Source organism: Mus pahari, chromosome 5 (assembly GCF_900095145.1).
Source record: "Mus pahari chromosome 5, PAHARI_EIJ_v1.1, whole genome shotgun sequence".
Taxonomy (NCBI): domain Eukaryota; kingdom Metazoa; phylum Chordata; class Mammalia; order Rodentia; family Muridae; genus Mus; species Mus pahari.
In genome coordinates this window covers 105,791,009-105,816,344 of record NC_034594.1, presented here as the reverse complement: position 1 = coordinate 105,816,344, position 25,336 = coordinate 105,791,009, and the positions used below count along the sequence as shown (strand labels likewise).

The following is a 25,336-nucleotide window of genomic DNA, read 5'->3' as shown; positions in this document are numbered from 1 at the left end:
GGGGTCTGGTCCTACAGATCCAAAGCTGCAGGAGCTCCATAACACAGGGCAACTACAAGAGATCTGAGAGGAGTGTCAGCTGAGGAGCCAGTATTGATGGTGTTGCAGAAGCCAGAGGCCTGGAAACAGACCAATGACTCATTGCAATGAATATTTGTAAGTAAAGAAGTGGGGCACCCTGTGACATGTTACAGCTTCCACATGATTTTTTTTTCTTTTGGTGAGGAAGTTGCAAGGGTGGGGGTGGGGGTGAAGAGACAGGGGGCATGAATGGGATTGAGGTCCATGATATGAAATTCACAAAGAAGAATAAAAGAATCTAAGAGCAAGCCAGGCCTGGCTATAGGTCTGTTGTGTTAGCTACTGAGGCAAACAAAGGATCATAACTTTAAGCTCAGCCTGATCTACACAGTGAGTTCCAGGCCAGCCAGGGCCACACAGTGAGACTTAGTCTTAAGATCAAAATCAATGGGAAAAGAGGGAAAATTCTTTTATAATGTGTGTTGGCTTAAGGAATCACTTCTTTAGCTTATTTCTATTGTAGGCTTTGGATCTAGACTACTCATCTAAAATTTGCTATTCACAGAAAAGTCCCTAGGGAATGGATAACTTAAAGATGAAGGTTGCTTTATCTGGCTCACATGGTACAACATCTATAATGGCTTCAGAAGAATGTAAGTAATTAGCATTTCTAAACAGCATACATTGATAATTTTCTGTCAAACTCATGTCTAACACCATTTTCAATGCTAAAACAGTCATTACCAATAAAGCATATGATAACCAGTACCCATGGGAACCTGACAGCCTGGTCTTTTTTTTTTAAATCCTTATTATATGCAGTTGAGCTTCATATTTTGTGTGGCTGATATAGGAGGGGTTATTAATGTTCTTATTCAGGAAAATAGAATCATGTTATCTGGCATCAAGTTATAGAAAAACTCTCTATTTGGAAGGTAGCTGAGTGACATGTGAAATTTCCTATTTGAAGTCAAGAATATACCAATTGGACCAGGGAGTTAGGGGAGAGAAAGCAGTAGAAATAGAAGAAAAGAATTGGCTTAAGTTGAATTGAAGTAATTAATTTGAAATCACAAATAAAACAGTAAACGTTCCACTGGCATTTTAAACCACCGGCAAATCTTTACTAGCAATGTTAAAATTTACCAATTAAATACTTTAAATAGAAAAATTATAAAATACTTCATATACATCATAATCCTTTCATCGAATATACTCTTCTGCTGAAATCTCTAGCATTTCTTCATCTGTGCATTCTTCTGTCTCTGGCAAATTGCCCCAAAGTAGGAGGTTTACACCTGAAAATAACAGGCCATAAAATTCTTAGAGTTTATTACCACAGTTCAGAACATGACATATAAAACTTTATATGCCAAGCTTATTGTATAAACTCTGGCATCACTAGTGAAGACAGTGGCAGAGAAAGATGTCTTACAAATAAAACTATCTATTATTATCCATCTATGACATAAGCATTTTTTACCTAATCTTTTTTTTAAAGATTTACTTATTCATGCATTTTATGTATATAAGTGCACTGTCTTCATGCACAGCAGAAGGAATCAGATCCCATTACAGATGGTAGTGAGCCACACTGTGGTTTTTGGGAATTGAACTCAGGACCTCTAGAAGAGCAGTCTAACCACTGAGCAATCTCCCCAGCTCCCAACATGAACACTGTAAAGACCCTTTTAAGCAAAAGCTTGACTGTCAGACTTCTAGAACTCTGGAGTCCCCATCTGCTCCAACTCTCTCTCCAGCTACACAATTCCATTCTTACTCTACGTTGAAATTTTCAGTAATTTTTAGAATAGAGAATGCACAAGATTCTTTTAGATAAAGCACCTTCTTGTAGGGTGCAAGGGAGATTTCTAAATGAGTCATTTTCTCAATATATGGAGCAGTAGCTGATAAAATTTTTCTGATCAAGACAAGATGGGCCTGCTGGGATAGGCTTTAGTCTCAGCTGTTGGGGTAATTGCAAGTTCTAGGTCAGCCTGGACAACTTACTGAGACACTGTAGGCTTTAGGGGATAGCTGAGTAGTGGAGCCCTTTCCCGGGAAGTGTGAGGTCTGAGGTTCAATCCCTAGTACGTTGGTAAGCAGTCAGTTATAATGTAGTTTCTTAAAGTAAGTGGACTTTAGATTACAGGCTATCAAAGCAGAGCTGCAGACTTTAGGCCTGAGTTCCAGGAGTCACTATAACAAATGATACTCTAAAGCAGCACTGACAGAGAATAATCAGTTTCATGTCAAGTAGCCCAGCACAAGTCAGGCCAAACATACGGAGGGGAATGAAATGACTTAAAGTACTAAATTAGGAGAGAATCAAAACCATCCTGAGACAATCTCAAGCTGTCTAGCTGGCAGTGCGAGCAAAAGGAAGACCAACTGGCTCAGGGTGTCTGCTCTATACCTGGTGGCATGGAATGAGCCAGGGCTTCCAGATTGGTTTGAATTTAGCTTCTACCACTATTGACATTGTTTTCCTCTGCCCAGATGTAGACTCAGTTATTCTCCATATCTACCATATTGAACACACAGTGACCACTAATCACTTGCAAAGCATAAGTTACAATCACAGTATCTAACTGGACTGATATAATATTTCATCTATATACCATTAGCATTTTTATACAAGTATATACAACTGTAGATAGAGATTATTGCTTTGTGTTATCTAAAATTTTGTTGTGTTTTGTCTTTTTAAGATAGTCTCATGTAGCCTAGGCTAGCCTCTAATTCATTATGTAGCTGAGGATGACCCAAGAATCTCGATTTTCTACCTCTACGTTCCAAGTGTTGAGATTACAAGCATGTCCCAGTATATCTGGGTAAAATTTTTATAGACTGGTATTATACTGTATGTATTTTTCTAATTTATCTCATTCATCTTATTTCTGAGTTTTATCTGTCTGACATGTGGTATAGCTTTACCTCATTTACTTTTTTATTCTGCAGAGTATTTTATTGAAATATTTTATTTTTAATATAACTGGGGCTGGAGAGATGGCTCAGCAGTTAAGAGCACTGACTACTCTTCAAGAGGTACTGAGTTCAATTCCCAGCAACCACATGGTGGCTCACAACCATCTGTAATGGGATCTGATGCCCTCTTCTGGTGTATCTGAAGACAGCTACAGTGTATTCATATACATAAAAAATAAACAAATCTTTTAATATAACTGGTGTGCGGGGCATATGTGTGTATGCTATGGTGTACAAGTGGAGCCCTGGAGGACAGCTTTGGGAGTCTTGCCTTTCACCTTGTTGAGGTGGGGTCTTCCTTGTTTCTACTGCACTGTTCCAGCTATGCTGGTATATGAACTTTCAGACAATTCTCCTGTCTCCAACTCTTACTGGAACTGAACTCAGATCAGGCATGTACAGCAAGATGCCTTTATGTGCTGAGCCACTTCATCTAACTCTTTTAAAATACGTTGAAAATTCAGCCTGCCATTGCTGGGCCAAAGTTGCCTCAGCACCAAAAGAGATGTGCATGAAAGATGTGTACATGGTTGAAGCACTGGGAATAAACACGTTTATCTTGCTGGACAGAGATACTGCGATCTAATCAGGCAAGAAGTTAGTCTTTATTTGAAGTGACAGAATCTAGGGATATCTATTATATTCTTTTCCTTAAGGTTTGTGTCTGAACTGCTTAGTATAAAAACATTTCCTAACAGCCATTCCAAGAATAAATGGTGATCTGCTTCTAGTGACATGTGCTGAGGAGCTAACCAGATTGCAAAGAATTGTTAGGCTAAAAAAAATGTAAAAATTAGAATCCATAAAGGTAAACTGAATGCCTTGGGAGACAGTCTAGGGAATCTAGGCGGATTTCCCAAGTGTATTTGGGAAAGCTCTGGGAAATTAGATTGGTATGTGTAGGCTAACCTAAGACATAAACCTTTTTAGAGAACTTTCATGTTGAACATTCTAGAATTTTATATAACTTGTATATGCATTCCTTTAGTCTACTTATTCAGATGATTCGAGGACAGTTCCAAAGCCATTAGAATCTCCTTTTGACAGCATCTAGGGAATCTTTAAATCACAGGATTAGAATTACACAGGAGAAGTTTGATATTCTCAGAGTCTGTACTCAGGAACCATGAAGCAGCTTAGCACAATTGGTTCAAAGGAGAAAAAAAATCAAGGAGGAGATTGGATCTGACAGAAGAACCACCTTCCTCTCTCTGTTAGGAGGAAGGAAATCCTGTGATACATCTGTTTCTCATGGATTAGAGTCAGTGCAAATGAAAGAATGCTGCTCTTTTATGTTTGAGAAATTGACCAATATTCTAAAGTAAATCAAAACTGAAAAATCTCCACCCTGTGTTTTGAATACTGTGAAGCAGGAAAAACCGTATCAAAGCAGAAACTTTCTTTAATGTGTCCCTTGGGCAACACAAATATAAAGTGAAAAACCTAAATTGGGAACCTATATTTTACTTGGGGGAGCTAGAGGGGTCCTTGCTTGAAATCTTAACATATATAGTTTTAAATTAAAAGGCCAAGTGATGGGCTAAAAGCCGCTGTTGAATCCCAGGCAGTCAAAGAAAAAAAAATCAGTCTTGAAAACACAAGCATAATTGGAGGGTTTAAAATGATCTCTTGTGGGGCTGGTGAGATGGCTCAGCGGTTAAGAGCACCGACTGCTCGTCCAAAGGTCCTGAGTTCAAATCCCAGCAACCACATGGTGGCTCACAACCATCCATAACAAAAAAAAAAATGATCTCTTGGTCTATCAAAGTAAATTATACACACAGACACAGACAGACAACCACACAGCCACATAGGGACACACAGACACACAGACACACATGCGCGCGCACACACACATACACACACGTGCGCACACACACACAGACACACAGACACACACACACACACACACATACACACACACACCTTTTTAAAGGAGCATGCTGGGCTAGAGATGTAGTTCAGTCAGTAAAGTACTGGCCTGACACAAAAAGCTCTGGATTTAAACTTCAGGACCTCATAAAACCAGGCTTGGGTCAAGCTATCCTTGGCTGCATAGTGAATTTGAATTGAGGCCAGCTTGGGCTACTTGAAATCCTGTCTAAAAATAATTAATAACCTGAGTTTTCTGACTGCAACCTACACGGAGCAAAGAGAGAATTGAGTCCCACAGGTTGTCCTCTGTTCTCCATATGCATGCCATTGTGTATGCACATGTATATATACACACACCACACTCTAAATAAAATGTAATAAAGATGTTAAAAGTATAATGTGTATATAATACACATTGTATATGTACAGAGGTCAGAGGGCGACATTGGGTGACCAGCTCTATTACTCTCTACTTAAGTCTTTGAATGTTGCGGAAGCTTGCTATTTTGGCTTCATTTGGAGATCCTGTTCCTGTCTCCCAGTGAAGGGCTTTCAGGTACAGATACACTCAGTCACATCTGCCTTTCACATGGGTGCTGGGGGTTCAAACTCAAGTCTCCATCCTTGTGCAGCTCCCTCTTATCCACTGAGCCATCTCCCTTTCCCTTAGCATATTTTATTACTAAAATAATTTGTATAACACATTAGAATTAAATATTTCCCTTGACTAGAATTCTACTGTAACTCATTGATATACATGTTAATATTAAATTCTATTAATTTCATTTTATGTGTATGTGTGCTTGCCTACTTGTCTGTGTGCACACCAGAAGCATGCAGGTGCCTGTGGAAGTAAGAAGAGGGCACGGGATACCCGGGAGCTGGAGTTCCAGACAGTTGTAAGTTGCCTAATGTGTATGCTGAGACCTGAACCCTGGTCCTCTGCAAGAGTGGTAAGGCTCTTAACTACCAAGCCATCCCTTTATCCCTGGGAATGTATTCATCTCAGAGAATTGCTAAAGAGAGGCTACTCAGTTTTCTTCCTATTCCTCACTGCCATTACCCTTTTCTCCTCTCTTCACACACGTGTGTATATACACACACCCTTGACTATCCATGTAGTGTCTTCAAAAGCTGTCTGTAATCAGAATGTATATTAGTGTACTATTTCACAGAAATAAAATGTTGCTTTAGAAAGACAGTGTGTGGTGGTTCATGCCTATAATCACTTTAGAGGCTGAGGTAGAAGGACTGAGCATTCGTCTGGGCTACTTAGTATGACTATGTCCAACCCCCCCCCCCCAAACCCCAAAGCAAAGGACAACAACCAAACCTAAGAAATGCAGATAACCTGAAGCCTTCCCTCAGTTCAGTGGTAAGTGGTGATGAGTTTTGACTGATACTTTTCATAACTGAATGTGTGTGTGGGGGAAGGGACCAGTGGTTCACTCTTGCTAATTCAATCTAGCTGTGAAGGTTGCAGGGGGTTCCCCTCAGGTACTGACAGAAAAACATTACAAGGAAATGTATGAAACAGTTGTTTCTTACCAGTGGCGTCTAGTCTGTTTATACCATAAACCGCCTGACTGTGAAACATCCAGAAGTGTCCATTGTTGCAGGAAAGAAGGCAGGAGCTACATGGAACAATCACGTGGTAGCCCACAATGTTCCCACTTAAAAAAAAAAAAGTGACTGTTAGCAGATGGTGCCTGTAGTAGGTAACGCCTGGACCACAGAAGCAATGGTCTGCTAAGGTAACAGACCACGTAAGTTTCACACCTTTCCTCTAAATGGACCCCAGCACTCATAGGTCTGTGAGTGAAACAGTACTAACATATTCCTGCATTTTTTCCCTTACATTATTTTATTCTTGCTCTCATCGAAGGTTAGTTTTGTTCTAGAAAGTACTTAAAACTAAAGATGTGATTTGTTCCAGAAAGCACTTAAAACTAAAGTTGCTATACATAGAAAATACATTATATGAACACAGATCTCAAGGTTAAAGAGTTTCGCTAGCCTTGGGACTATAACAAGGTGAGTTTTTAATATGTCCAAGCTTTTAAAAATTGTTTCAACAAAGCAGAGTAGGCGAGGGCACGTGTCTGCTAAACGAAACGTAAGAAGGCAACTCTTATTTAGCTGCAGTGATTTTGGAGGAATTGGGAAGTGAAGTAAATCTCTAGCCCCTGGAGAAAATTGAAAATGGTTTTACTGCCTTCAGCAGATCGCCAGGTTTCTCATTCTTACAGGTTCTTTCCCCAAGCCTCATGCTAACTATAGTGAACACACAGAGAATGACTTGCTTCCCCATGAATTGCACCATGAATTGTTTATACCCTGCTGTTGAACATTCTTACTATAGCTCAGTACCCTGTGAGATTTGGGGAACAGTTACTTTCACAAGACCTTACAAGGAACATTGTAAACTAAAACCAGACTGTCTTCCAATCACAACACACAGAGCAGGCAAGTAAATGAAAAACCAAAGTTATTCTTGGACCAGAACTACCAGCTATTTGTAAGGCTATGCTGCAAGAACATACAGACTGAGTTACTGCCTATGCTCATTCACTTGTCTATCCATTCAACCATGTAACTAATATTTGTTGAACATGTACTATATCTGGGTGCTGTTCTAGGTACTAAAAATCCAACAATGAACAAAACCAAGTCCTTGTTGCCAGAAATTAGAGGCTCTCCTGAGCTATACAGTGAATTCAAGATCAGCCTGAGTTACAGAGTAAGATCCTATTCCAAAAAGAAAAAGATTTTGAGTATTGTGGCACGTGCCTTTAATCTTAGCACTCCAGAGGCAGAGACAGTCAGATCTCTATGAGGCCAGCCTGGTCTACAAATTGAGTTTCAGGACAGCCAGGGCTATACAGAGAAACCTTGTCTTAAAACACTAAAACCAAACAAACCAATAAAAATAAAATACAATAAAATCCTGCTGGGTGGTGGTGGCACATGCCTTTAATCCCAGCACTTGGGAGGCAGAGACAGGTGGATTTCTGAGTTCGAGGCCAGCCTGGTCTACAAAGTGAGTTCCAGGACAGCCAGGGCTATACAGAGAAACCCTGTCTCAAAACAAACAAACAAACAAACAAACAAAACACCCCCAAAAACCAAAAATAAAATCCTAACTCTACAAGTTTCCTAACTTTAGAGTCTTAAAGGGCTTATTCAAGATCATGCAGAAAACAAGGATAGGATGGGCTCAGATCTGATTTATATGTGGGGTCAGGTAGTATGATTATGTGTGTTCATGTGAAAACCACAAGTCACTCTGGGGCTCAGTTCTTCGGGAGCCTTGCACCTTTTTCTCTGAGATGGGTCTCTCACTGAAGCCTTAGACTTGTCAGTTAGGCTAAGCTGGTGTTGAGGGAACTTCTTGGTTCCTCCTGCCTCCAGATCCCCAGAGCTGGCTGGGACTGCAAGTGTGTGCTACCACATCCAGGTCAAATTCAGAGCCTCACATTCCACAGCAAGCACGTTACCAGTGGAGCCATCTCCTTTGCTCTCTGATTTTTGTTTTGTTTTGTCTTGTTTTGAGACAGGGTTTCTCTGTATAGCCCTGGCTGTCCTAGAACTCACTTTGTAGACCAGGCTGGCCTCGAACTCAGAAATCCGCCTGCCTCTGTCTCCCAAGTGCTGGGATTAAAGGTGTGCGCCACCATGCCTGGCTTGCTCTCTGATTTTTATGAGTGTAAATCCAATTGATTTAATTTGTTAATTGATTTAATCTTTTAGATTACACAGGTTTATTGGGGAGCAGATATTTGCAAATATACAAATTGTATTTGTAAAATATCACAAAGACTCTTTCAAAACAATAGTTCTAGGACTGGCAAGATGGCTCAATGGGTCTAAGATGGCTCTTGCTTCTAAGCCAGAGGACCTAAGTTCAATCCCTGCATCCCCAATGAAAGACTGAAAGAACAAATTTTCACAATGTCATGGCACACATGTTACATACACATACCCATGCACATAAGTAGATAAATATAATTTAAAAAAATAGCTCTATAAAACACATGCTCTTTAAATGGCTCAACACCTAAGTTATATCAATGCTGATGCAGCCTACAGAATCTTTCTGTGGGTTTTATGTCAATATCTATCTTCCAAACTCAGGCTATTGACAACAGAGCCACAAATTACCATTTCAAACATGCGATGTCCTTCAGTTTACATTTGCAGATTCCTGTGAAATAGCATCTTCCAATGAAATCCACTGTGCTGGAGGATAAAAAAAGTTTATAGACAATCAAATATACCAAAACTTTTAATTCTAAAATGAGATAAAAATTTGCCATATGTCCTCTCTAAAAATTGTGTGTGTGTGTGTGTGTGTGTGTCAGTAGGGAGGGAACTCAGGACCTTATGATGACCCATGATTGCTAGGCAATCATGCTATCATTGAACTATATTCCAAGAATTCCACCTTTCTTTTAAATATGTACAGTTTAAAAGTATTAAATATTGTCACATTGTTGTGGGATGACTCTCCAGACCATTTTCATATTGCAAAGCTGAAACTCAATACTTACTGTATAACAAACCCCAATTCCCCCTCTCCCTACTTCCTAGCTATCACTATTGTCCTTCAGATACTTCAAATAAGCAGAGTCATACAGTATTTATTGTTTAGTTACTGGTTTGTCCCATTTAGCATAATGTTCTCAAGGTTCACCCCATTACAGCATGTGACAAGATTTCTTTCTTTTAAGGCAACCTTCTGGGTACCCACTTACTAGATGAGTCAATGGGGACTTAGATTATTTCTATCTCTTAGATTGTGGATGCTGCTGCTATAAATACAAGATGCTCATCTGAATACTTTGGATGGATACCTATAAATGGAATTAATATAGATCATATGGTGATTCTGATTTAACGAAGAATCACCAAGTTGTTTCTCTATAGTAGCTTTATCATTTCACATTCCTGCAACCAGGGCCCTGATTTTTCCACAGTACCCCAATGACACTTTTAGTTGTGAATTAGCACACATTTCATAAATTCGGAGCTGAATTAGACTCTCAAGTATAACCATCGTTCATTTTGTAAGAGTTGGGTGATATTTGTGCTTACTATAGACATTTGGTAGATTTATTTCTCTTGCAGAGGCACTTCCCAGCACCCATGTCATGAAGCCCACAAATGCCCACCAGAGGACCTTCCATCTCTAGCCTCGAGGGCACCTGTGCACATATCCACCCTTCCTCAAACATACACCCATGTACACATAGTAACAAAATAGTAAGATAAATCTTAAAAATCAATGCATTCACTGATCCGCATCCATCTCAGCACATGAATCCACTGTGATTATAACTCCAACAGAGAAAAACAAGCAATACAAAAAACCTGATTCTATGCTAGACTACAACATGCAACAACTGAACAACCCTAAGACTTCCTTATGACCACAGTTTTATGTTGCATGGGCATATCTAACTAAAACATGGATTGATCATAGAACCTTTGGGACATTTGGTTCTACGATGTTATTATCTACTGCTATTTCATCAGACAAGTGCACCTCCACAAACAAAATAACACCTCATTTCCCTCTGTAATAAATGAAGACTACTTAATCAAATTCACAAAATATTTCAAAGGGGTGAAGAGGCTGTATATATATATATATATATATATATATATATATAGCTTTACTTCCTTATGTTTAAAAATGTTCAAATTTACTATCTTTATTAATCATGAATTTCACTTTAAATGAATCATTACACACTTCTTTCCAAGTGGCTGTTAAAGACTTGCTTCAGTGAGGAAGGGTGTTTGGACATGGCATTGAGCTTAAGCGTCAACATAAGGGATGCACAGACACATGACCCTAAGTGCCTGGAAGAGTGACCTCAGTACTGACCACGTTGGACAAACCACAGACTTTGTCCAGACAGTCTGCCCACTTAGATAAACTCCAAGGGAATCATCAGATGGGAGTGGCTAGAACACCAAATGACAACCTTGACTCCCAGGGACCCATGCCATTCACTGACCAGCTAAAGGGCCTCCCAGAAGACTTACTTGGTAGGAGGGATGTCTGTAGAGTAAAGGTCTATGTCAGTATCAGCCAGCAAAACAGCCTTCATCCCCCTAGAGCTGAGAACTTGTTTACAGAATTTGCAGCACAGGATGGATACGCATCGGTCCTTGAAAGTACAGTTGTTAGTAGACATAGCGTCCCACGTGGAAAGAGGTGCAGAATTTTGAAAGGGGAAACTGATTTCCTCAGGCTAACAATCAAGACGGAAGGCCTTGCGTTCTCTAAGCTCTAAATCTGGGAAGAGTCCTATTTTCCTGGCGGAAAGGGGAAATTAGTATTTATTGAGTAGGAAGAGCAAATTTTACTTCCTTTTGACTTGGGGAGGGGAGGGAAATGGAGTTCAAGGTGGGGAGAGACAAGTGGAGTTGAAGGGAAACTTCCGCAACAGGTTTTACTTTCTCTGGTCTTCTAGAATCATCTGCTCTTCAGCTCCGACCCCGTCTCCGGAATTGGGCGATCTCCCAGTTCCCAGCGGGCTTCTTCCCTTTAAAGCCTCGCTTCTCTGACCACTCCCAGCGCGAGCTCCGCCCGCCGAGCGCTCCAATTCCTGCTCCGCTCCACACGGCTTCTTCAGAGGCTCCAACGTCCCCTCAGCCCTTTCCACGCAGGCTCTGGCCCCGTCCCGCGCCCTCTTCTCCGAGTTCGCCCGCGGGCCCCCTTCCTTGCACCACGGCTCTCTCGGCGTCCCCTCCCCGGCCGAGCTCTCGCACTTGCCGCCCTTAACCCGTAAGGTCTCTCCCACAGCGGTCGCTCCGAAGTGAGCAGCGGTGTAGCGAGGTGGAGGGGAGAGGCCTCGGAATAGGCTCAGTCCGCGCTGGAGTCAGTCCGCGAACACGCCGGGTTTTGCTCTTTCTTCCGCTTTCTCTGCCTTTCTAACCCGCTGTCAGTTTGAATTGCCTGCGCCGAGCAGGGATTGGGAGGACTAGAATTTGCCCCAGACCCACATTGGAAGGCCAAGGGCCTTCTCCTGACGTGAGCTCAGAGGCCACGCCCCAGTAACGGTGCCGAAGTCGGATCGGCTCTCTGATTGGTAAATATTAGCTCAGCCTCTAAGATCATTGGCCAGCATCTGCTTGGATTAAACCCTCCTTCCTGTGAACTTGGAAGACACACCCCGAGTTTCTTATTGGTAGATACACTACTGTCCAGGTCGGTCTCTACTGTTTATTGGCTGAATTTCCCTCCTCCCTTTCCCGGTCCGATTGGTCCCGTCTTCTCTTGAGAGTTTGTGTTTGGCTGTCGCTTCCATTTTATCCCGCCCATCAGTTCTACTTTAGGCTTCCACAGGCCGGGAGGAGCTCACTCTGGGGCTGCGCCTAGGCAGCTCATGTTCGCCACACCTCTAAGTTTCGTCAACCCCGCCTCTACTCCTGGCGTCTATGGATCAGTTGTTCCTATTGGCTACAGTCCCCGTCAGTCGATATTAGGCGGGCGGTGATTGGCAAAGGGGTGGGTTCTGCTTCCCGGCGGGGTCTTGCGGAGTTGGCGGAGTCTCCTTAGGGAACTGGGGGGCCGAACTGCGTAGAAGAGGGTGGCGGGGAGGAGAACGCTAAGTGGGAAGCGGAACCTTGGGCCTGGGACCCGTCGCGGCAGAGCCAGGTAAAGGCTCCTTCTCCCCTTCCCTCCCCGTACGCCCGGCTGCTGCTCTGTCTGAACAAACCGGGACTGGGCGGGTGGACGCGTTGCGGATGCTGCTGCTTTCGGCGCCGCCTTAGCGGTGCCGCCGCCCGCGGTCCTCACACCGCCCTCCCTGGCCCTCCAAATCCCCCCAGCGCAGCCCATAATACTTCTCGGGACTATTCATCTCTCCGCCCATCCCTGCACTGCCGAGGACTGTCCTCACGCGGCGACACCGCCCTCCCGCAGCCCCTTTGCACACGGTTGGCCGGGTCCACCTAGGGGCCTCGCCGTAACGGTCCGCTGGCCTCGTCCCTGGTCTCCTAGCCTTGGCTGCCAGCCCAGGACCCGGAAAGATGGGGTGTTCCTCACGGCTTGCAGGGCGCTTTCTCCGTCCAGCCCTCCAGTCTGTCTCCCAGGGCTTCTCCACCCACTCTGATACCCAAACCTCATGCGGATCCCTAAAGTTGCCAACATCCTGCACTTCACGTTGCAGCAGTCCACCGCGATTTCCCTCACTGCCTCGCCCCCAAAGCCGTCCTCTCGGCGCCCTCTCTGGTCGTCCAAGCTTGGGCGGCTCGAGCTGGCCCGGGCTCTCTCCTGCCTCAGGACCCCACCTCACGCCCGCCTCCTGCTTCCTGTCCTCCCGCACCGCGCGGCCTCTGCTCGCTCTTCCTCCGCGCGCGGCCCTTCCTCCAGCCGCCCCGAGCAGGCGACACTGCCTGGAGCCGCCTGTGCGCCGGCGGGGACAAGGCGGCCTAGGAGGCAGGGGCCCGCCGCAGCATTGGAGCTGTTCCCTCAGCCTCCTTGCCGCCGCCTCTCGCGCCTTCTGGAGCGACTATCACTGATGCCTACCACCCGACTGGGATTGGGTGCGGTATTTGTGATCCCTAGGCTTGGGGGACAAAAAATACTGGGGGTGCCATTTAGAGTCACCCTCATACCTGGCTTGGAGAAGGCTACTACCTCCTGCCGCCTCCCATCTCCGGGTTTTCCCGGTTTAGACCCTCGCCTTTAGCTCGTTTCCTGCTTCTGCCGACCACATTGTTTTCCTGGATGTCCCGTGCGGAGCGGGCCCTTCCTGCAGCGTCCCCCCTCCAACCCCCCCCCCCCCCGTTTTGCTGCCAGGAGAAGCTAGTTACCAAAAACAAAACAACTGGGAGGAGGGGTGGCAGGGGAAGAAAAGTTGTGCCCATCTGGTTTGTCCTCTCTGGTATGGATCCTGTAGATGTCTGGGAGGTGCCCCAGCCGGAGGTCAGGGGCCGCGTCGCGGGCTAGGCGGGAGGACCCCTCTTGGGCTAGCTGGGCTGGGAAAGCGCCGAGGTGCCGCAGTCCCCACCCGCAGCTCTGCTTTCCCGCCGCAGTCTCCGCCCGGAGCACGCGCTGCCGGTTGCTCCAAAGTGTTCTCTTTCTGCCTTAAAACAAAATCTGGAGGGAACGTTTTTCCTCCCTACATCGATCGCCACGCCGGGTCTTCGGGCGGAGCGGGCGTTGTTAGGCCAAGATGAATGGGCCAAAGCTGGACTTGGAGTGTCATCCCCGACCCCACCCCTGTTGCGATTAGGATCTTCCCTTGGACTGATCGCCCCCTCCCCCCTTTTCTTGCATTTACAGGCTAGTGAACCAGAGCAAAGACTTCCGACCCACTCTGCGCTGTAGCGGCACCCTTTTGGGATTTGATTTGCAGCATCTTTGAGCTGGTACACCCCCCCCCCACACACACACACACCCGCGAAGAACGCCTAGCCCTCCCCTGGCACCCCAAGACAAACCCACTCCCTCTTAGGGACACAGCTGGGCGCGTCCACACCCCCGCATCCCCTACACCATGTTGTGCGGAAGGACTTCCACTCCCAGCCTGTGTCGTTGATGTCAGACCCCAGGCCAGCCTCCGGGCGCTGCAGTTCTCCTGGTTAATGCTGCGGTTGTGGTTAGGGCTTTAGTACTTAAGCCAGCCGCCGCCGCCCCCCGCTCCCCCACCCCAGGCCTCAGCGCCCACAGTCTGCATGTGTGTGCGGTAGCCGGCTGCCCATCCTGCCGCTCGTGTTCTCCTGGAGCTCTGGATACCACCGCGGGGCATTTCTCTGCCTGTTGGAGAAGTGGCCTTGGAGAAATTGATATCAGTGGTTGGATTTTTCCCGTGGATCTATCAATTCGCAATTCGGATTTGGAAGAAAGAAGGAAAACATGACGTCTCCAGCCAAATTCAAAAAGGATAAGGAGATCATTGCAGAGTACGATACTCAGGTTAAAGGTAAGGATTTTGAAAATTAGCATAAAGCATATGTTCTGCAGACTGGTGAAGCATGCATTTTCACCCCAATTTTCAGGGCGTTTGTTTCTTGGGTGGAGCAGGTGGCAAGTTGACCCCAGAGGTGGTTTCATAGGTGGATTAGAGCCTTGGAGTGATCAGCAGTGTCAGGGGCCACAGGCACTGGAAGTGGGCTTTAGGAATATCTTTGTGGGGCTGGCCATTAATTTGGCAGTTCTTTCCCAAAGGCTGGGGCCGGCGGGGGAGGGGCAGGAGGTTCTCCGGAGAGAGAGAGAAAAAAAAAAAGCTGCAATTTGCCTTTGGGTGTCTTGAGTCAAGCTTCCTTGAAGGACAGCTGAAATCTGACAGGTGTTTGGATATTTATTTCAAAGGTTGCGGAGAAGTCCAGGTGGAAAGGCAACCTTGGGAAGGGGATACCATTTGGAGAGACCTGGGAGAGGTGGGGTTTTTCTGAGAGGTACTGTGTTAAAGCTTGAGATTTGCCAAGACACTGGATTCAGGAAGTCCCTAGCCATATTGGGTGTACCTAGTACTTGCCTGGCCCGTGGTCAACCTACATACAATCAAAGATCACAGACCAGAAAGAATAAGGCCATCCAAACTGGTTTCCACCCTCACCTAAACCTTAACAGAGTTAGGCTGTTAGGTTTTCAGAGTGGTGCTGAAACTGGAAAATAGGAAGAGATAATTGTTTAACCCTTCTGTGTTGTCACCCTCTGCTCCAGAATACATGCGTTTTAAAGGTCCATTTCCTTTCAGCAAAAATGTGAAGGGGTAAGGCAGAATGTAGACCTGAGGAAATCAAGTGTTGTCTCCTCATCTAGTCCACTGCTGACATTGGCTTCTCAAATCAAAACCTATACCCACATGGCTTTTCCTTCTCGAGCATTTCCCTTAAGAGATGTCATGCCAGTGAAGGAGCCCTAGCCTGTGTTTGTGCAAGGCACTGCCCCTTTCTGACCAGTCACTGGGAAGAGCCATGTGGCTATAGTTCTTTGAGACCTTAGCTGGGAAGTGGGAGAGGTGGGTGGCCTTGAATGTTACACCACATGGTTGGAACTCTGGGTTTTTCCTTTGTTTCAGAGTAGAGAGGGAGGGGCCCCTACTCCATTCCCTGCACCAATGCAAGGAGACCTTTTTCTATCTTAGAGGACTTGGTAAAGACCATGTCTCCCCTCTGATGATTGCCTTGGATGTGCGTTAGAGGTAGAGTGTGAAATGGGTAGTCCCTTTTATCTCTTAGAAGATTGAAAGGCAGTTTGAAGTCATCATTGTATCTTCAGGATTTTTTTTTTAAGAATAGATATTATCAGTTTGGTCAATGCAGGAGATGCCCTAAGGGACCTTCAATCCATCTGACTGCAGATATTGGTTGGATTTATTACAAGCATGGGGTAGTTGAATGCTGAGAGTGTCAGTTGGATTGGAATTGAGAGAGGTGTGGTTTTGAGTTATAACTGAGGTCTTGTCCTCTTGTCATTATTCATAATCCCAGCCTGTTTTTGTAAACAATGGCCACTGGCCTCTATGTCCTGTCCAGATGCAGCACATTCTGCTCTTGTAATGCACTCCCTGTGGTTTTAGCCAGATATATCATTAAAAAAATAATCCTATTCTTAAATGTTGCCATAGGGAGTGTTAATAACTTTGTCTTTCCCAGGTGGTTCTCCATAAGAACACATTTGACTAAGATGAAAAGTGATTTTTTATATGTTGGTGATTTTTTTTTTGAAGGTTCAGGGCTAACAGGTATCAGAATTTGCTGAGTTTTTAAAAATTGGTAACAGGCTTCTCATGAGTGTCTCAAAAATTAAATACTTTGCGTATTTACAAATATTGCTCATTGAGATGATGTAATGCACTTAGCTATTTGGAGTTTCTCTTCAACTCTGCCACAGACTAGAGACCATTTTTGTTTGTTTGTTTGTTTGTTTGTTTTCTGTTAATATTTTTTCATTTAATATTCAGGAATGTAGAATTTGGTAGGTGTCTGACCCTGAGTTCTCGCTTGAGGAGGTGCCCGTGAATGCTTTTGGAACTGATTTGGTTTAGTCCCTCAGTTTACAGCTGAGGAGGAGGTAGAGAACTGGAGAGGTTTGTTCAAGGTCACACAGCTAGGTATTAGCTGTGTAGAAGGTAGGAGTAGTTTGGCGGACTTCTGTACCTTCCCAGTGAAAATATCATCTGCTCATGGTGAAAGCAATTCTTTTTTTTTTTTTTTTTTTGGTTTTTTGAGACAGGGTTTCTCTGTATAGCCCCAGCTGTCATGGAACTCACTTTGTAGACCAGAAATCTGCCTGTCTCTGCCTCCCAAGTGCTGGGATCAAAGGCGTGCGCCACCAATGCCTGACAGGTGAAAGCAATTCTTAAGGCAAGTGTGTGTGATCTGTAATAGTGATGTATAGCAGCCATGTGCTAACAGTTTACCTTGGGTGTTCATTATGCACCATGGCATCCCAGTGAGTGGTCTATGTAATTGTCACCTCTCTCCAGGAAGTATTGTCATCTAAGGAAACTGAAGTTATGAGAGGGTAAAAACCCTTTCAAGGTCACACAGTCAAAACTGGCACCTTTACTTCCTTGTTTTATTTATTGACTATTTGTTGAGTGCTTAGTATGTGTTCTAGGCCTTTCTACATCAGTCAAGAAGACAGAATGCCAGACCCCCATGGAGCTTACATTTCTAGAATTTCTTCATGGTGTAAGACTATATAATGTGAATTCAAAGGACATTGGGTTGGGGTTGGCACTGTGACTTACTACCTCACCTGTCAGAATTAAGAATTTCGGCTTTTCAAAAAATTGTGTTCTGTTTGTTCGCTTTGCTTCTTAGAAATAGGGTCTCAATGTGTAGGCCATGGTAGCCCGGAATTCACTCTGTAATTCAGGTTGACCTTGAATTTATGACAGTCTTCCTGAGTCAGCCTTGTGAGTCTAGGAATACAGGTGTGAGCCCCTACCCTCTACAAGTAGAGTTTCCTAGGTTTATGCATTTTGTGGAAGTAACTCATGGCACTGCCAGAGTGTGTCCATTAAAAGTAAAAGTGTTAGAGGCAGAGAATCCAGGTTTAAACCTTTGTTCTACTATTTTACATGTCTTGTCTGAGTCTCAGTTTCTTTTTCTTTCTTTTCTTTTTTTTTTTCCGAGACAGGATTTCTCCGTGTAGCCCTGGCTGTCCTGGAACTCACTTTGTAGACCAGGCTGGCCTCAAACTCAGAAATCCACCTGCCTCTGCCTCCCAAGTGCTGGGATTAAAGGCGTGCGCCACCACGCCCGGCGAGTCTCAGTTTCTTAATTAGAAAATTGGCAAAATAGTGTGCGTTTCCTATTCCTGTGAGGAATAAAGGAGCTAGCTAGTCTGCAGATTTCTTGTAGCTCAGTATCTGGCACCTGTGAGTACTCAGTGACTGTATAGTCTACTTGCCAATTAGGTTGCCTTGAGGGTTCACTCTCTAAGCACCAGTTGGTAAATGATAGGAAACCATAGTAGGAATGAATCAGTTCTAGTTGAAGTTTGTTGAGGAGTAACAAAATATGTCATGTGCCTGTCATTTAAATCCTTTGGCCAGTCATGGTGGCTCATGCCTGTAATCCTGGTACTTGAGAGGCTAAGGTAGAAGAACTTTGGAAGTTTGAGGCCAGCCTAGAGTAGAGTGAGGCCCTGTTTCAGAAATACAACACAACACAATACAACAACACAAAAACAAAACATCGCCACTAAAAATCTCCCATACTCTTTGAACATTAATTTCCTTTTATGCTGTCTGAAAATATTGTATGTATCTCTGCTTTTTTAGTCAGAATTGTTTGAACCAATTAGACTTTTAGTAGACTTTGGACTCTCTTCTATTATTTTGTTCTCTCATGTTATTATTCCTTAAAAGCACCTGCTTGCATGTGCTCTGAGGAATTTCTGAGGTTTCAGCAGCAGTCCTACCTCAGTATGGTTTTCAGGGGCAGGAGCAATGCTCCCTTAGTCGGCTATGTGGCTTTGTAAAAACCACCACTGTTTCTGCTTTTTGTGGGTGTTTGGATTCCTTTGAAAAGTTCAAGTCTTTCAGTGTCCAACCCAAAAGCACTAATATTCTTAGTCTTCTTACATAGTTTTCTTATTTTTATTTTTTATTTTATAAAGTGCTTTTATGTACAGGAAATTCTGGAAATTCTTGACAGCCTTGATGAGAGTCATGATTGGAAACTGGTACATTTGACCACTAGCCTGTTAGCATCTTTGCTGGCACTTAAACACTGCATAGTGAAGAGTGGGACGTAGAATAGAGATGATTGTCTGGGTGGGACTTGGGTAAATTCATATTACTGCCCATAATACCTCTAGGGACTTTCTTAATTAGGTGTTAAGTGTTGTCTTCAGTCTGCCCCTCTATGACTTCAACTTTGTGCACATAGAGCTAAGAAGTAAAATTATCATTTTTATGTTTTGAGACAGGGTCTTTTGTTGTTGTTCTTTGTTTTTTTGAGACAGGGTGTCCCTATGTAGTTCTGGAACTCTCTATTTAGACTAGGATGGCCTCAAACTCAGAGATCTGCCTAGATTGGGTTATATATAACTCAGGTTGGATGAACTCACAGTGATTCTCCTATCTTAGCCTCCCAAATGTTGGGATTACAGTGTATATACTATTATAGACAGAGAGAAATGAACTTTTTATAATTTGCTCCTGGAGCATTTTGATAGGAAAAGAACAAATCAGTTTCCAGGAATAGTTTAACTCTTTGGTACCCTTTGGGAGCTGGAGATGAGATTTCAGCTCTAGCCATATTGTGTGTGCACTCATGCTTGGGAATGCCAATTGGGGGTATTAAACAGACTTGTTCTCAGGGGAGGGCTGAGAAGTTCCTAGCTTATGCCAGCAAAGGTCTTTTCCCTAAAGTGTCTTTCCTCCCAACCTCCACTCACTTACTCCCCAAGGGAACTTTAAATATAATCAGTTTGTGAAAAGCTGCAGTAAACCATCTCTTTGGAATCCTCAAACAGATGCTATCATCTTCTTGGGAGATGACTGAGTGCTCTTCCCTCATTTAGGGAACATAGAAACTCAACAATAATGTGGACTCCTAAAAGAAAATGAAACTCTTTGGGAAAATTCAGGCACCCAGAGTTGCAGGGCCCTGTAGGAAAGCTAGGAGCTAGGCCATGCCATATGTCTATGCAAAACAGCAGTGAATGGGAGCTGCCTAGCAATACTCCTTACCTTTACCATGACAGGCACTCATCTCTAGGAAGGATAGGACAGACATTTCCTTGGGAGAAGCCCTTTGGGATCTCATTGATTTTATACCACTCAGACTGAAAGCTGAAGATAAACCCTTGTGAAGTTTATGGAATATGACCTGGCTTGGTCTATTTGCAGCATCGGCTAGCTCCCAGATGCTGACTTTTCAAATCCTGCTGTCTGCCCAGTGTGGTCCCTGTAAAGCTCCCCTTCTGCAATAAAGCCCCCTTTTTAGGGGAGTCATGTCCACCCCACATCCTAGACTTCTGATGGCTACATTAGGAAAATACTGTGTCGTGCTTAAAGGAAAAACAGTCAGTGTATGATTTCTAGTAATAAAATTCAAGAGAACTATTAGCTTCAGTAGGGAATCTCAGAAAGTTACTTTTGAAGAAACTTAGTTTGAAAATAAACAAGGAGAGCTTTAAAAATTGTAGGCGAATGCCTTTAATGACAATGTGTAGGAACTCTCATTTCTTTTTTTTTTTTTAACTGTGGTTAAATGCACATAAGTTTTTTATATTAACCATTCTTGAGTATACTGTTCAGTGTCATTAACTATGTTGACATTGTTTTACAACCATTATCAATCATCTATCCATACAACTCTTTTCATTTTTGCAGATTAGAAGCTCTGAACCCACCAAATAGTAACCCTGTACTCTCCATCTCTTGCTCCAGGTCCCCAGGCCTCATTTTCTGTCTCCAACTCTAGGCTCCTCACATAAGTGGGATCATACAGCACTTCCCACTTGTGATTGGCTCATTTCCCTCAAGCTGATTGATGTTGTTATGTGTCTAAGGTGGAATGATGCTCCGCTGTGTGACTGTATCTATCACATTTTGTTTTTCAGTCATTTATTGATGGGCACTTGGTTACTTCTACCCTTTACCTGTTTCTTACTCTATTTTTAAAATTTAACATTTTTATTTTTGTATGTATGTGTGTTTTGCATGCATGTATGTCTTTGTGCCACATGTGTGCCTGGTACCTGCAGTGGCAAGAAGAGGGTTTTGGATCCCCTGGAACTATAATTACAGAAGGTTGTGAAACATCATGTGGGTACTGGGTGTCAAACTTGAGGTCTCTGGAAAAGGAGCTGAGCCATCTCTCCAACCCCTAAGATTCTCTTTCTTTCTCTCTCTTTTTTCTTTCTTTCTTTCTTTCTTTCTTTCTTTCTTTCTTTCTTTCTTTCTTTCTTTCTTTCTTTCTTTCTTTCTTTTTTTTTTTTGAGACAGGATTTCTCTGTGTAGCCCTGGCTGTCTTGGAACTTACTCTGTAGACCAGGCTGACCTGGAACTCAGAAATCCACCTGCTTCCGCCTCCCAAGTCCTGGGATTAAAAGCCTGTGCCACCACTGCCTGGCTAAGATTCTCTTTCTTAAAACATGTTTTATAAGTCTGCACATCCATATTTTTATAATCACTATCTCAGTAACTTTTAAAGTTAAAGTTTTAATATATGCATTTATATTTTTGTTATGTTCTTAGTATGAACATTGTATTTTATTAACAATAAAATTTTATACTTTTTTAGAAATTATATTAATTAATATATTTTCTATGTCTTAAACAATTGCTGAATTGTTTTGTTTGTTTAGAGACCAGGTTTTTTTAGATAGCTCTGGCTGATCTTGAACTTTCAGTATATACAAGGCTAGCCTCAGACTTGTGATGATCTTCCTGCCTCTGTCTCCTGAGTGCTGCAATTACAGGGATATGTCACCGTTGCTAGCTTGGTTTTGTTTTCAAGTTTTAAAAGACATTTAATAAACTGTATATATTTAAAGCATAAAATTTAGGGCTGAGAATGTAGTTTAGTTGCAGAATGCTTGCCTCATATTCATTAAAACTGTGGGTTTGAGTCTTAGCACCCCTGAGTTTGATCTCCAATGAATGCTACATTATATATATCTATGGAATTATTAGTGCTAAGATAGTGAATATAACCAAATGTTAATATAATATACCCTTATGTTTGTTATAATATAATTAAAAAAAGAGAACTGTAATAAGTGTGTAATGGAAAACAAATAAAAGGTAAGAGAAGACAAAAAGGTTAAAAAGCTAGGAATTACCAAGTTTTAAAAAGTAATAAATAATATTGCAAGTTACTGAAACTGGTTCTGAGAAAATTGGTTTAACCTTAATGATAAGTGAACTGTTTCTAGAGGGTTGGGATAATAATTTTATCTCATCCATTACTTTATTTTTAGGAGAGAGTGTACAGCAGAGAGAGAAGAAAGGAAAGTCTTGGCCTTTTTAGGAGCTGACAAATGACAATATCTATTTTCTTATAGACCTTGCTAGAACCAGTCCTTAGAGCATTACACCTCTATAGAAGGGGTCATAAGTGAGCCAGATGACAAGGGGAGGGGACTGCCATGGGAGCTTCTCTCTGAAGGCTATGGGTATGACATTTCCCCTAGTGGCTGATTACCCATTGCCTGCTGAATAGAGCCCAGCTCTCTTAGGTAGGTATGAACTCTGTCTTTCATCTGGTTATAACCTACCATTCCAGCCATGCTGGCCTTTTACTCTTTCAAAGAATTGGGGACCTGTCTGGACTACTTGTTGTTCCTTTACTAGCTACAATATTGTTTGGGATTCCTGTGCACTCGGCATTACCTCAAATACTTCATATTTCATAATCCTTACACAAGGAATATATTACTGCCATCACTTTTAGTTAATGAAGAAACTGAGGTTTAGTTTATTTGGTGACTTACCCAGTCTGTACCCTGTGAATGTTCAGTCCCCCTGCAAACAGGCATTAGAACTTTGGTTGTCATCCAAGTCTGAGTTCTGGTTGCTCTCATGGAATGTTCCTCTCTTCCTGCCCAGCCCCGCATGTTCATCTGCTGAAATCCCACCCTTCTTGTCTCATCTATTTGGGATGCCTTCTGTGGTCATTATAACCAGAAAGACTCCTCTATTAAGTGAAAACCCACATAGTACTTCTCAATAGATCTCCCAGGAGATTGATTTTGTACTGCCTTATGTTTTGAATATTTGTATTTCAGTCTTCTACTAGGAGTTACTGTTTTTTCTTTTTGCGTGTGTGATGAATTTATATATGTGTTTGTGCATGAATGGGTGCATGTGTTAGTGTGTTGATGTCAGGAGTCTTCCTGATTCCTCTTCTGCTTTTTTCTCTTTATGTAGAGTCTCATAAACCCACAGCTTGCTGATAGATAAAACTAGTCTCACTAACCGACTAGCTCCTTAGATCACTTTTCAAAGCTACAGTTACATACACCCAGCATTGATATGTGTTCTGGGAACCTGAACTCTGGTCCTTTTACTTATAAGGCAAGCTGTAACTGCTGAGCTATCTCCCTCGCCCTCTTTGCCTTTTAAGATGTGGGGTCTTCAGGTTGGCCTCAGACTTAATGATTCTCTTGATTCTCTTAGCTTCCTTTGTGTGGGCATTAAAGGTGTCTGCCACCCTAACAGCTTGAAGAAATGTCTCAATGTTGTCTTATATAACACAAAGAATTTAAGTGTGGAATTATATAGGTGATGGAATTATATCACCTTTTTGTTTATTACTGAAGTTCTGTTCCAAGCATCTTCTATTGTGATAAATAGTGAATGAAGGCTTACCTTATGTTATTACAAGTGTACTATAAAAACATAAACTCAATGTATGACAATTATTAAATGCTAAATAAATAGCTCTTATTATGAGTTCTTTCACATAGGAAAGATGTCTAGAATATGATTATAGCTGAAATGGTAGATTTCAGTGATTATTTATTGACTATGATGATGAATGACTAAAAGGATTATAGAAATATACTTTCTTTTACAAATAGTTTTTAAGTTTGACCTTGATTAATCACCAAAGTGATTAGAAACAAACAAACACTCATTCTTCTGCTTAGGTCATGACATGTAAGGTTGTTTACAGTCATTATTTCCCATCTATCCTCCTCACATTTCATACTGCTGCAGAACTTAACTGTCGCTACCTTCTGTACTATCATGCTAAGGCATGCTTTGTCCATGTTCTGTTCTCTCCTAGAATTGGGTTCTCTTCCTTGGTAAACTTATCTATCCTTTAAAGCTCAGCTTAGATATAGTAGCCTCCTGGAAGCCTTTCCTGCTTCTCCGCATTTATCTGCCCACTTTATTTGCATGTGTGCAGCTTCCAGCACATGCTAAGCACTTTAAAAACATTTACAAATTTGGGCTCGAGAGATACCTTAGACATTAAAGGCGAGACTCACAGCCAAAAACTATTCAAAAAAACAAATTGAACTATTGTCTGAGTTGAGGTTGGATGTGACCTAATGCATGTTACCACACTTCTGCATTTTTCCTCTCTGTTGCATAAAAAGCCCACTCCCTTCCATAATGTTACTTGAAATTCAACATAGATTAAGCATCATGAATATTGTCATTTCCTAAGGACAAGTACTGATGATCCAGCATGATGGAGCTCGCCAGCAAGTGAGAAATGATTCGTATTTGTTACACATACCCTTTTAACTCTTGAATCTAATGTCCTAGAACTATTTGAGCTGTTCAGATTTCTTCAATCATGTATTCTACCTTGGGGGTGGAGGAAAAACAGAAAAGATATATTATCATCATCATCATTATTATTACTGTTATTATTATTATTAACAGTATCTTGCTTTGTAGTCCCGGAACTTACTATGTAGCCCAGGCTGGCCTGGAACTTGTAGTAATACTTATTCCTCAGTCTCCTGAGTGCTGAGATTATGAATGAGAACCACTGTATAAGAAAAATATTTAGTGTGATATTCTCAGGAGTTAAAAAAAAAGTTAAGCCTTTTTGTAGTTGAAGCAAAATACATTCTGTACTTACCCAGGACTTATGTATCATTTAAAACAGATATACAAAATCCCAATTTAAGAAAAGTTTGGTCTGTCTTGACAAGGAGTTAAGGGCATTAACTTACAGAGGAATTGTCAGGATTCTGTTTCAAAGCATGGGTTTTGCAAGAGCTGTTACCTGGCTAGAAGCAGCTGCGTGGGGAGGAAAAGTCCAAGCGACAAACAGGAAAGCTGTCTTCCTTAGTATTTCAAGTCATTTGGTGTTTAGTAGCCTTGACCTTATTTGTGCATTGTGAATGGATGGTCTTAAAATTGAAATATATATTCCTGAGGAAGGAAAACAGCTAGGATGTGTGCCGCTTTCTTTCTTTCTTTCTTTCTTTCTTTCTTTCTTTCTTTCTTTCTTTCTTTCTTTCTTTCTTTCTTTCTTTCTTTCTTTCTTTCTTTTTTTT

The 25,336-nt window shown here is 42.5% G+C and overlaps 2 protein-coding genes across 5 annotated transcripts in view; one reads left to right on the top strand and one right to left on the bottom strand.

The window, feature by feature from the left end:
• Window positions 1–1,118: 1,118 nt before the first annotated feature.
• On the bottom strand, window positions 1,119–11,882 carry Fam72a (family with sequence similarity 72 member A). Of its 2 annotated transcripts, XM_021198911.2 has the most exons (4): window positions 10,936–11,882; window positions 9,046–9,123; window positions 6,433–6,557; window positions 1,119–1,319 (listed from the first exon to the last, which is right to left on the bottom strand). In XM_021198911.2, the coding sequence occupies exons 1-4, from the start codon at window positions 11,085–11,087 to the stop codon at window positions 1,225–1,227; spliced, it is 450 nt and encodes a 149-aa protein (XP_021054570.1). In that variant the 5' UTR covers window positions 11,088–11,882; the 3' UTR covers window positions 1,119–1,224. The 2 variants fall into 2 exon arrangements, with proteins under 2 accessions (XP_021054570.1, XP_021054572.1); XM_021198913.2 differs by lacking the exon at window positions 6,433–6,557 and having other exon boundaries at window positions 1,251–1,319; window positions 10,936–11,484.
• Window positions 11,883–12,461: 579 nt separating this feature from the next.
• The window catches only part of Srgap2 (SLIT-ROBO Rho GTPase activating protein 2), a 233,408-nt gene continuing 220,533 nt past the window's right edge, over window positions 12,462–25,336 (top strand). For all 3 annotated transcript variants that reach the window (XM_021197309.2, XM_029538251.1, XM_029538250.1), the window contains exons 1-2: window positions 12,462–12,553; window positions 14,186–14,825. In XM_021197309.2, the coding sequence (XP_021052968.1) occupies window positions 14,759–14,825 (67 nt within the window). In that variant the 5' untranslated portion in view covers window positions 12,462–12,553; window positions 14,186–14,758. The remainder of the gene's footprint in view (window positions 12,554–14,185; window positions 14,826–25,336) is intronic.

Coding starts and splice junctions, on each gene's coding strand:
- Fam72a (XM_021198911.2), bottom strand. CDS start 11,087: ATGTCTACTAACAACTGTACTTTCAAGGACCGATGCGTATCCATCCTG. Junction 9,124..10,935: donor ACAGACATCCCTCCTACCAA/GTAAGTCTTCTG, acceptor TTTATCCTCCAG/CACAGTGGATTTCATTGGAA. Junction 6,558..9,045: donor GACATCGCATGTTTGAAATG/GTAATTTGTGGC, acceptor TTTTTTTTTAAG/TGGGAACATTGTGGGCTACC.